We start from the raw sequence: 13,255 nt of genomic DNA, 5'->3' as shown, positions 1-13,255 counted from the left end.
AATTTCTGATCTGTAGTATAAGGGGGAATTTATAACATCATTTGGAAGTACTAACAAATGTCACTTAACTAATTTATTGATAAATTTTCAATAATCCTTTAACTGCTTGATCAATGACATTATTATCAGTCTTATAGAAATCATATCTTTTCAGTAGATGGTTACAGCTCCTCATTATGAATTTCAGATAAAAGTTTGGCAAATGAGAGCAATGTTGTAAAATATATAAACTGAATGCATACTTGAAATTTTTATTAACCTTAACTTTCAGGTTTCCAAGGGTAAAAGAAAAATAATACTATTATCATCAACATATCAGCGGACGATTAAATACTTGCAATGTTTAGCTGGCGGTGTTCCTTGCCTGTCTCATATGTGGGTCATAGACTCGTGTTCTCAGGTAAGTTTGTGTATGTAAGGGATTTTGTATATAGTCTATTGCACTATAGAATTGGAAAGATTTCATTATAATATCTCAACATAATGTTAATATATGCAGCATGTTTTGTGTACCAAAGAAAAAAATGTTAACTGTTCTTAGATAGCAATATTTCTATTCTTACTTCATTTTCATTGAAGAATGAAAATCCTATTAACAAAATAATATAGTTTTGTTCACGTAACATGGTTCAGGTTGTTTTTGTTGTTGATAATGTAAGCTCTCTTGTATATACATGTATTTTATGGTCAAGATATATATAATGTACCACTCTTATTGTTAGAGGTACATGCAATATTTCAGTTCTTGTAAATGATTCTAGATGATTCATTATTGTAGGATAATTTATTAGATGACAAGTCATATGTGTTACCAGCTGGTATAAGTCTAGAGAAGAGGAAAATCATGGAATGGTTTGTACTAATGTAGTAATGTTATATATAAACAACTCAATGGCTCATGCAATAAATCACCACATGTTACTCTTGTGGAACTGGTCATTGAACCAATATTTTGCTATTTTAATAATTTTAGATTTCTGCTTTAAAAGGTTACAATATATAATAATATACAGTAATATTTCATTTTAAGTTTTAAGTCACATTGATTCAGCCTTTATAATAATTATTTGATATAGAAGGTGTTGCTCACTGCATTATTTAAGCACCAGGAGGCACTTGCTTACAGAATTATAACCCAAGTTAAGGTCATTCAGGCTAGAAACAGGTTTTCTATATTTCCATAAAGTACAGCCACAAGATACTGGGACAATCTATCTGTTGTTTTTAACATATATACAAACATGGCTGAGTTTGTTGTGTGAAGTATTGATATTAATTTTTCAGGAGAAAGAAGAATAATGTGTTTCAAGGCATAAAGGCTGTGGTATATTCTAAAAACAATAAGTTTGTTGAGTCATGGACTCAGATCCTATCACTGTCCAAATGTCACGTGCATAAACAGGTACAGTATAGTGATGTACATGTGATAGTAACTGATAACACGTGCACACCAGCTATACAGAGGGCCGCGGAGAATGCATCTATACCTCTTGTAGGTACAGAATGGGTAATTCAGTGCCTAGTTAATGGTAGATTGATGTCTTACACCGGACATTCAAGATATAACCATGACTGCTGGTCATAGTTGACGGTTTTCAAACAATCTGTATTCATCCATCTTAGTCATGAAAAAACCAAGCCGACAAAGTATTAACAATGTACTCTTTTATAGCAAAAATTTACTGAAGGATGTAATATTTTAAAGGAGTGGAGATGTATTTGTGTATGTTTTTTGACATTTGATCTTTGTTCACTTGTGTAATGTACAGACCAGTTGGCCAGGGAAACTCACAGAAAGATATTATCCATGCAATTCCTGTTGTAGGACTATCCCATTGTAAAATACAGGTTTTTTTCTTTCAATGAGGGGTTGACATTAACATTTAGGAATAAGAAAATTTTATAAAAACAAATGGTAAATTTTATGGACTAAGGATTGGTTAGAAATTATCTTGGGACTCAATTTACTTGTGTAGTAAAAAAATAGGTGGGACCAATTTTTTTGTGTGGAATTAAGATTTATCTTAAATACTTTTCATAATATGGGGATTTAATTAAAAATGTTAATGGCATGTGGATTAGATAAGAAATATTGGAATATGTTTTAATTAATTGTTAGGGTGGAGTATTAATTTGAATCAAATTTTGCAGGAGGTTTAATTTGTTTAGGATCTAGATTTATTTACAGATTTCAGATGAAACATTTTCATGGAATGTGAATATGATTATGTTTCTTGTGGTACTAACATTGTCATGGTTTTAAGTTTCCCTTGTTTAAGTGTAAAACATCTTGTTCTAAGATATATATTCTAATATTTCAACCAGTATATTTTAAACATATTTGTGTTCATTTTATAAACAAGTGTTCAGTAAAAAATGTTATAGTAGAATATAATCATGTTTTTACCATTGTCTTGGGTATTAAATTATGCATAATAAATATGGGTATATTTTTAAAATTGATAAATGCAGGGTAAATTGGGTTCACCAAATTTCAAATATTTAAATAACTGTTTATGTTGTACCTAATTACTGGAAAGTAAAATAAAGTAGAAACATAAAATATATAAATAAGCCTAGCTTCCCATTCACATCTTTGTAAATTCATTATTTCATTTATTTATTGTAAAATTTCATTTTCTTCCAAAATCATTTTACATTTTTTATCTCATCAAAAACTCTTGAAAGTAACTTTGGTTGTATTATTGTATGGCACTTTACAGTCTGTCAGTCTGTCCTTTTGTCACATCAGTGTCCAGTCAAAAACTTGATAAATATTTTAAGTGTGCTGTCTTAAATGTTAGGAAGGAGGAAGGTCATGGCCACACTCATAGATTGTCCCTGTTGATTTTGAGGTCATTAAATTGAATGTCAAGGTCACATTGACTCACTAAGTGTAAAGTCCCTGTCCAGTTAATAAATGATTCATTAAAACTAAATAGGAACATTGCCCATGGCAAGGGGATGACCCCTATCAATTTTGAGGTCATTTAGTCAAAGGTCAAGGTTTACAGTGACACTTGTGTAAAATTATTGTCTCTGATCAATAATTTGTTCTGTTTTGTTTTGTTTTCTTTTATTTTTAAGTTGAATGTTATTATATTTCAACATTATACAGCTTGCATATTGACATGTGGAGCTCTTGTTCATCTATTGTATTTTATTTCATCATCAATCATTAATTTCGTTTCTTTCATTATTTATTGCATTCTGAAAATACATGTATCGATTTTTATATTGTCCCTTTTTTTGAAAACTTTCATTTATAACTATTTACAACTTGCATCTTAAACCTAATTTTAATGATTTTGATACAAATTTATTGCATCTTGGAAATATTGTTCTCTTACGTATATCTTATTAGTTACATTTCAGTGGTTTAGTGATGTTTTCATTTTTAATCTCATCTTTTAAATATTCTTTCCTCATTTTACTTACATTAAGAGATTTAGCATTTGTCTATTTATTTCCATTCAAGAACATCATTTACTTCAGATAAGTCAAACTTTGTTTTGTTGCCATTATGTGCCATCTATATTTTATGTTTATTGCAAGTTTTTCAAGATTTGTTCCTGTTGGTTTATACCATGTACTTTAGTTGTAAATTATTCCTTTAGTTGAAGAAACTTGTTCAGATATGTACTTTTTTAAGTGTGAAATATAAGAATTTCCAACCTTGTACAATCATGTTATTTTCATATTGTTATAATCATGTCTGGTGAAATTTTAACAAAAAGTCTTGTTATTTAACACTCAAGAAGAGAATATTTTGTTGCTATACACCTTCCTTATTTTTGTTTATTCTTTATAAGGCGGTTGTACTGTTACCTTATTTGCCTTCATCTGACTATATCATGTTTTATACCATCATGCATCAAATTTTTATTGAATTGTACTGAGATTGTTTTTATGAACCAATTAATGTTTAAATTAGATTTACAATATCTGTTGTTTTGAATTATGTAAAATATTACTTAAAATTGAATTTAACGAACATTTTTTTTACATTTTAAAAAAAGGGGAGATCATTTAAGCTAACTTCAGTATATTGTCAGGATATTTGATATTGTTGAACATGGATCCTAAACATAATGATTATTTTCTCTGATATTGTTAAGTTTTTATGTATGACCACAACTTACCTCATAAAGTGCATTCCATCAATTCTGTCTTGATTAATTAATGGCCCATTATGCCATAGAATCTGAAATGCTTTTATTATTATATCTCAAAAGTTATTTTATTATTATTGGTTTCCTTTTATAGTTTCTAAAATGTTATTCATTGACCAAATAACTTTAAACTTCTTTTGCTTCTTTTTTTTTTGGCAATTAGTACAGTTAAATATTTTGTATGGAAGTCAAAAAACTACTTTGCTTATATTTTTGCTACTTTTATGACAAATAATTCCACATTCTTAGTTACCTTTTTCACATGATAAGCATCTAAAATGGTCTAAAAATAGTATCTAAACAGCATAAAACTTATGTTTGTCTATACCAAAGCATAAAAGAATATTTGTTTCTGGGGCATAATGTGCCTTTAATATATCTAAATGTTATAATTAGTGGAATAATTATTGGAATAATTGTTTGTGCCAACTTTCTGAATTAATTTGAGTGGTGTCGATATTGCATGCAGAGAATTTCACAGTTATATAGTGCTACACAATGTTTATAAAGTTGATCAGATTCCTTAACCTGCTAAATTTCTAAGCTTCCATTTTTAGCTCACCTGTCACAAAGTGACAGGGTGAGCTTTTGTGATCGCTTTTCGTCCGTCGTCCATCCGTCCGTAAACTTTTACTTTAAATGACATCTCCTCATAAATCACAAAGCCAATTTCATCCAACCTTCACAGGAATGTTCCTTTGGTGGTCACCTTTAAAAATTGTTCAAAGAATTTAATTCCATGCAGAACTCTGGTTGCCATGGCAACCGAAAGAAAAAACTTTAAATATCTTCTTTAAAAAACCCTAAGAGCTAGAGCTTAGATATTTGGCATGAAACATCTTCTAATGGGTGTCTACCAAGTTTGTACAAATAAAAGCCCTGGGGTCAAAATTGCCCCCCACCAGGGGGTCATTGATTTTCCTTATATGTATATAGCAAAAACTTAAAAAATCTTCTTTGAAAAAACCCAAATAGCTACAGTTTAGATATTAAGCATGAAACATCTTCTAGTGAGTGTCTACAAAGTTTGTTCAAATAAAAGCCCTGGGGTCAAAATTGGCCCCGCCCCGGGGGTCATTGATTTTCCTTATATGTGTATAGCAAAAACTTAAAACTCTTCTGTGAAAAAACCGAAATAGCTAAAGTTTACTCAAAACTGGCATCGCCCTAGTGGTGTCATTGTTTTTAACTATATGTGTATAGTAAAAACTTTAAAAATCTTCTTTGAAAAAACCAATGAGCTCAGAGCTTAGATGTTTAGCATGAAACATCTTCTTATGAGTGTCTACCAAGTTTGTTCAAATAAAAGCCCTTGGACTAAAATTGGCCCTGCCAGGGGGGGGGGGGGGAGGCCTATATACAGGTGAGCGACCTCAGGGCCATCATGGCCCTCTTGTTTGAACTGTCAATTGTCTGTTGTGGGAAAATCAATTGAAAAATTTGAATTTGGACAGCTTACAGTGTAGTAGACAGATGTGTTGCCTGGCCTGGCTCTATACTGGTGGCAAGGGCTAATTACTTCAGGTTACAGCAGAGTAAGGGGTTAAACAAAGCATGTGAGAGTTTTATGGTTGAATGTCTTGTAAATGATTGAGTATTTACCTACCGGTATTTTGTTCTAATTTTATGAAGGTTAGTTGAGGTTGTGGATAATTTTCATAGCTAACACCTTTATGATGAATATATGAGCATATATTTGACATCGAGCCATTATTCAGTAGATTGTTGTTAAATTTCTAATAAACTATGTTCAACCTTATGTTTAACATTACTCCTACTGCTGACATGGCATGTATGATTTTTGTTGGGAGGTTTTATATGATTGTGTAGAATTGGTAGGAATTTGTTAGTTGCATGTGTTATAGGGTCCATTTTTGTTGTGTTTTGATTTATGATGATATAATTTTATTGCTTGACTCACTTTCTGGAAATCAAAATTGGTTGGTTTTTATTAGATTTTAATTGGATATTGTTTATCTGCAATAAGGGTTTAAAGAATGAAAGTTTTTATATTAATTTTATGCCTAGTCTTTTTAATGTTATTCATTAGTCTTGCCATTATAAATATATTTTAAGAGAATATGCAGATAGGAAATAAGGAGGAAGTTTTCTTTAAATTTGTTTTTAGTTGGTGACTATAAAAAAAATCCAACAGCAGTGGGAAAATAAAATCTTTTGATACTACATTGTACATGCTGATAGCTGCATGTAGGAATATACCAAATTGGAATTTTTGTTACATTCAGAACTGTTTGATGTCCAAAAGATAGAAGTTAAAGCACAAGGCTGGTATGATTTAAATGAACTACAATACTATTACTTACTTTAATGTAAAAGGGAGATAATCTGTGATTAATCAACTCAGAAAAACAAACCTTTGTCTGGTCTAGATCAGATTAAACAGTTGGACAGTTAACTTGAAACCTACTACATGTATGTGATATAGTGAACCCAGTTTATCACACTTTACTGGTATTCAACCAGTTAAAAAAAAGTTAGTATTAGAACAGAAAAAGACTTAATAAGGCTTTTAAGCAACACTGAAAACCTTTAAACCACCACAAAAAGGCTTATTTTAACCAGCACTCAAAAGACTTTAAACCAGCACTGAAAGTGCTTATTAAAAGCAGCTTTAAAAGGAAAGGCTCACTGAAACAGCTTACTAAAATGTCTTATTTAAACCAGATCTCTTTAAGTTTTATATAACATTTCTCAGTCCATGGCATCTTGTCTTGGCCTTAAGTGCCATGCATTTAAATTTACTCAATCTAGAAAGTAAAAGTCACTGTAGAAGAGAATCAGTTATTATTATCATCAGTACCTCATAAAATTTGTTAGATTTTTGCTCATACTGTGGGTGTTAAGATATTTGGTGTAACATCGTTTTAAATTGTTTTCTTAGTTTAGTTTATGTTGGAGATAAATTTTATCAAATAAATTGAATGAAAATATTTTTTGTTGTCTTTTTTTTTCTCTTGTGTTGAATTGCTCTTTATCCTTTGAGGAGCGTCCGTGGCCGAGTGGTTAAGGTCGTTGACTTCAAACCACTTGCCCCTCACCGCTGTGGGTTCGAATCCCCACAGGGACTTTGGATTCTTTCATGTGAGGAAGCTATCCAGCTAGCTTACGGAACGGCATTGGTTCTACTCAGGTGCCCGTTTGTGCTTGAAATAATGCAATGAAGGGCACCCGAGGTCTTCCTCCACCAGTAAAGCTGGAATGTCGTGATATGACCTATACTGTGTCAATGTGATGTAAAACCCCAAAGCAAACCAACAAACTTTATCCTTTGTAAAAAAGTAAGTCCAGCAGGTTTTTAAGATTTCCGTTTTCATGATGGTACAGCAAGTTGGTTAACCCTTAGCCTTCTGGCAACATCTGAATTTATCATACACATTTGTACTGTCTGATCATCATAGTCTATATTGCTTGCTACAATCAAATTTTTTCCCTAAAGGTGATGAATGGTTTTGTCCTAATTGAGACATGAACAAGTCCAATTTTAGATATTTCGCATGGTAAGGGTTGTCACATCTCTATACATTGATTTGTTCTGTGTCAAGTTGGATATCTTCCCCCCTGGGACGTCCAAAGTATGTCTCAACTAAGATATTCATGAACTTTCATGTGTAGTACTATGTATTTTAATGTTTGAAAAACTTCACTGAGCTTTTACTAAAATACATGTATAATAATGAAAGAGCTATGTTATCACATTTAAAATCACACATGAAGTTATTGAACTAAAGCAGTGATGGATCAGTGCAACTTGTTTTCTAAAACATTACTCCCAAGCTTAATCAACCAGACTAAAATATACAAGTGGTGGGACACTCACTTTGAGCACATTCAACCTTCTTGTTATATACCAGTGATAGGACACTGGAAGTACTCTTTGTTTGCTCAGGAATAACAGAATTGCTAACTGGACACAACCATCAATGCACTCTTATAAATACAGTTGACTCTCAGTAACTCGAAATCCAAGGGACTGGGCATTTCACTTCGAGAGAAACGGAATTCGAGTAACGTGGATCTGCCGCCATTACATTGACATTCGTACATGTATATACATGTGCCTGATGGAATGTGCAAAATCTAACCGTTGAAATGGCGGTAAATCCCTTACAACTACAAATTATAAATGAACAAAATATATCATTCAAAATTTAATACATGCATATTTATAGTGAAACATAAACATGTGTATTATCTATTAATAGTGAAACATAAACACAAACATTCGTAGCAATGACATAAATGCAAGTGTGTTAACTTTTAAAAGCAATTAAGTCCTGGAACCGATTAAAGCCACTTTTACGACGTGCTAATAATATATGATGACCGGCATTTAAAAATACTATGAAACGTGTGAATCACGAGTGACAACATCTCACCTTGATGTCGCCGACCTTTGATTAGTCGGCTGTTTTCACACTTCGACTAATTGAGATGAAAATATGTTGGACTTTAATTGACGGGACCAAATTTTCGTTTCGACTAAACATGAGTCTCGGTAAGTCAAAATTTGACCTAAGCAGAGTTAAAATACAAAGATAAAGAAGAAAATATGATGGGACTTTAGAAATTCTTCGACCAACGCGGAATTTCGAGTAAAGCGATTTTGACTTATTGAGAGTCAACTGTAATTCCAAGTCCAATGTGACCTTGAAATTTAGACCTACATATCTCAAGCCTTGCATGTGACGCATCATCTTTTATGACATTTATGTCATATTCAAAATCCATCCAATAACAAAGTTATGGACAGGACAATTATTATGAGGCTATTGTTCTCTCATTGTTCTTTTCAGCAACATAAAGGAAAATAGCCAAATACATGCCTTATAGAATGAATGACACCAAAGAGAAAGTACAGTTACCAATAGAATTCATTCTGTAGAAATAGAGGAAAGGGCCAATGGACCTCTATTTAACGAAAGAGAATAACAATAGAAATGGTCCTATTTCCCAATTCGGACAGGTACTTACATTGCCAGAGGAACGATAGTTGCCTTTTGTTCTGTTTACAGTTAGACGGCCACCTATCCCTATTTCGTAGTGCCGACAGACAGATGGACAGACAAAAGCTCTATGCCACCAATTTGGGTGGCGGGGGGGGGGGTAAAAGAAGAACAAATACCTTTATATCTAATTCATGTATATATTTATTTTATCAAATGCAAAAAATGCATAAATAATGATAACAAATTTGTATTATGATAGTGACCAGTATTATAAACAAAGTTAGGCCCAAGACAAAAAACTTACCTCAGGCACATTAATGTTAATACAGAAAATAAAATTACAAACTATTTAGATATAACATTCATAAGCAACTTGAATAAAGAAAAAATAAGATTTTATTTCTCTTTTAATAAAAAAACTATTACTGTATTATATTATTGTTCCTTATTTTACTGAAAATCAAAAATACCTACTGAAAATCAAAAATACTGTATCTTTTTCAAAAACGTGAAATCCATGGACTTTTTTGGAGGGTCTCAGATACAGTATTATAATGTGTAGAATGTTACCATACAAGACATAGATGAACATGGTTTTTAAAGTTCCTACTTTGGACAAGACTAAATGTTTGTAAAATGCACATTTTAAACAAGTACAATATAGCCCTGTATATTGTTAACATCTATTTCAAAAATGACAAAATCATTAAATAAGCATACAATCATGTGTAACAAGATATATAAGTATAGCAAATACAATGTTTCTCTTTCATGGGTATATAAATGTATTCTCTAATACAGAGACAAACTCTTACTGTATTCAATAAATGATATATATGAGCCGCGTCACAACAAAACCAACATCTGCGCAGTCTGATCAGGATCCATGCTGTTCGCTTACCAACCCTATTACAAGTAGAGAAACTGATAGCTAACAGCATGGATCCTTATCAGACTGCGCGGATGTGCAGGCTGGTCTGGATCCATGCTGGTCGCAAACGCACTATGTTGGTTTTGTCGTGACGCGGCTCATATAACAAACTATTTTGTAGATTGTTTAAACACTAACAAGAGCACCGCTAGGCGGAGCATTATATGCCCGAAAGTGATTTTTTTTTTTTTTTAGTAAAGATGAAGAATTTGTAAGACATGGGAATTAAATAAAGTATCATTACCTCCTTCACAAGACAATCATCCTTTGAAGTTTCAATATTGTGGTCCAAATGGAACTTAAGTTATGCCCCGGAAACTGTTTTCATTTCTAAGGTAATAGTGACCTTTGACCTTGTGACCCCAAAATCAATAGGGGTCTTCTACCCAATATGGACAATCATACTATGAAGTTTAAACACAGTGGGCGAAATGAAACTTAAGTTATGTTCCGACAACTGTTTTTAGTTTTAAGGTCATAGTGACCTTGACTTTTGACCTTGTGACCCCAAAATCACTAGGAGTCTTCTACCTCATATGGACAATCATCCTATGAAGTTTGAATATTGTGAGCAAAATTGAACTTAAGTTATGCTAAAGAAACTGTTTTCAATTTCTAAGTAAAAGTGACCTTGACCTTTGACCTTGTGACCCCAAAATCAATAGGGGTCTTCAACCCAATATGGACAATCATCCTATGAAGTTTGAACACTGTGGGCCAAATGGAACTTAAGTTATGCTCCGGAAACTGTTTTCAGTTTTAAGGTCATAGTGACCTTGACCTTTGACCTTGTGACCACAAAATCAATAGGGGTCTTCTACCCAATATGGACAATCATCCTATGAAGTTTGAACACTGTGGGCCAAATGGAACTTAAGTTATGCTCCGGAAACTGTTTTCAGTTTTAAGGTCATAGTGACCTTGACCTTTGACCTTGTGAGCCCAAAATCAATAGGGGTCTTCTACCCAATATGGACAATCATCCTATGAAGTTTGAACACTGTGGGCCAAATGGAACTTAAGTTATGCTCCGGAAACTGTTTTCAGTTTTAAGGTCATAGTGACCTTGACCTTTGACCTTGTGACCCCAAAATCAATAGGGGTCTTCTACCCAATATGGACAATCATCCTATGAAGTTTGAATACTGTGGGACAAATGGAACTTAAGTTATGCTCCGGAAACCAAATTGCTAACGGACGGACGGACGGACGGACGGACGCCAGGGGGTATAACATAATATGCCCGAAATTCTTTCGGGCATATAATAAAAGAGTACAAGTTCTATGATATATGGTCCTTAAAGACAAATCCTAAAAAAAAACAAATTCAAAAAGAAATATTGTTCATGCAAAACATGTAAATCAGCTGTTTGGATGCTGATAAAGTTAACCTTGTCATTTGTTATATAATGCCATAAAAGCACATACCCTGGTGAGTATTTGTTATTAGAGAAAAAATATTCCTACTTCCTTTACTTTGCTGTACCTAGATTTCTAATATTTTCTTAATGCATTTGGCATATTTTGATGAAGTTACTGTTTTCTTTTTCTATTTCCGGAATTTTGTGTGGATATATATGTAGATACAGCATTTGTTCCCTTAAATACTTAAATTTATATAAAGAATTAGTCCTACATTGCCTTTGGAGCAGTCCATTGTAAGATTTAGAGATTTTAGCATTAAAATATTAATATAGAGTAACATTACAGTGTCTGGTGTGACAGTACAGATGTGTAGACTGGCTAGCCTGAGTCCATCTTGGTGACAGAATATAGGTCAATTAATATCATAACTAGCACTCAAAGGGTAAACAATGAACAATAAGCACATGTGAACATTGATATATGTTAAATACATACAAACAAATGATACTCAAAGATGAGAAGTAAGTTTATAATGATTGGTAACAAATCATTGGCATCCTACCTTGGTCATACACAAAAACATGGAAGTGGCCAAGAACTTTTGTATAATAATATTTCAATTACTTAAGCATTCAACAATTCTAGAACTTACTGTAAAGTAAAAAACATGATAAAAGTAGTGGGATTTATGGCCGCTGATGCATATAATGCACATTAAAGGCATAATTATAATGTTTTCTATAAAAACTTCAAAATTTGCATACATAAACAGGACTTAGCTATATACATGAATAATGTATCATGTTAAAAAACACAAATGCCATTCTATAAAGTAGTTAAAACATGGTGTGTAGTTAAAATGACTCTTTGGTACATAATTATGATTTTCTTTGCAAAACTTTTTTTGTTCTTATCATGTAAAATTAATGAAACAAAACAACGATCTGTAATGATTTTAGAATTATTAATGAATACAAGTCAATATACCTACAATATTATTTTTTTCAAATTCTCTATCACGATATTTTTAGATGATATTATAAACATGAAAAATAGTGCTTTGTATGTCCTTAATTTCAAAGCTGATCCAATACAAACATCAATGTCTGCATATCAATAAAAAATTTGGCATCATAATGACCACATAATGCATATTATACAGAAATATTTAAAGCAACAAAGATATAAGTACATTAACATTTCACAATTTGATCATCAGCAAAAAATATTGATTTAACACGTATCTCTGTGACTATGTGAAATAAAAATTTCAAACAATTTTGTTCCAAATCAATTGAAAATGAATGTATTAAAAAATTTTAATGCTCCAAGAGGTAGAAAATGATTAAAATAAAAGTGAACTACTATAAATGAGTCAAAATATACAAATAGGTTTGTTTTCCAATGAAAAGGAATGATAGAATTTTACATTAAAGTAGTCCAATATCATTAAATTACATAAAAGATAATCTGATAATCCATAATGTACATGATACAATCATCATAATGTAAAATACATGTAATAACAAAATGTAGTACATATACAGTCTAACCTGTGTAATAAATTATCTATAAATACAGAACATTGTTTATTGATCCATTTTAAGGGTCAAACAGAGCCAATAGAATAATAGATTTCACCCCTATTGTTGGACAAGACTTTTTTTTTTATCAGTCAAAACATTGGTGTCAAAGGTGGGAGCTGTTATCACGTTCATTTTGACCAAAATACTGCTGGCAATCCCAATGACATGGTCCTTAAATATTAAGGACAAAAGCCTGTCTAATAGACCTATAATTTCATTAACACCTATTATTTC

The 13,255-nt window shown here is 31.9% G+C and overlaps 1 protein-coding gene and 1 long non-coding RNA gene across 2 annotated transcripts in view; one reads left to right on the top strand and one right to left on the bottom strand.

Annotated features, from left to right (window-relative positions):
• LOC132754480 (TP53-binding protein 1-like) overlaps nt 1–5,316 on the top strand; it is a 33,556-nt gene extending 28,240 nt beyond the window's left edge. The window contains exons 31-33 of the mRNA XM_060745119.1: nt 272–400; nt 779–852; nt 1,285–5,316. Of these exons, the coding sequence (XP_060601102.1) occupies nt 272–400; nt 779–852; nt 1,285–1,585 (504 nt within the window). The 3' untranslated portion in view covers nt 1,586–5,316. The remainder of the gene's footprint in view (nt 1–271; nt 401–778; nt 853–1,284) is intronic.
• A 4,000-nt stretch (nt 5,317–9,316) lies between these two features.
• On the bottom strand, nt 9,317–11,343 carry LOC132754624 (uncharacterized). Its single transcript, XR_009629105.1, has 2 exons — nt 10,701–11,343; nt 9,317–10,416 (listed from the first exon to the last, which is right to left on the bottom strand). It is a non-coding gene; the product is annotated as an uncharacterized LOC132754624 (long non-coding RNA).
• Between the last annotated feature and the right edge of the window lie 1,912 nt (nt 11,344–13,255).

The sequence above is a fragment of the Ruditapes philippinarum genome, unplaced genomic scaffold (assembly GCF_026571515.1).
Source record: "Ruditapes philippinarum isolate M1 unplaced genomic scaffold, ASM2657151v2 ctg134_1_1_1_1, whole genome shotgun sequence".
Lineage (NCBI taxonomy): Eukaryota > Metazoa > Mollusca > Bivalvia > Venerida > Veneridae > Ruditapes > Ruditapes philippinarum.
Note: the sequence above shows the minus strand (reverse complement) of the source record. Positions and strands in the feature narration are given on the sequence as shown.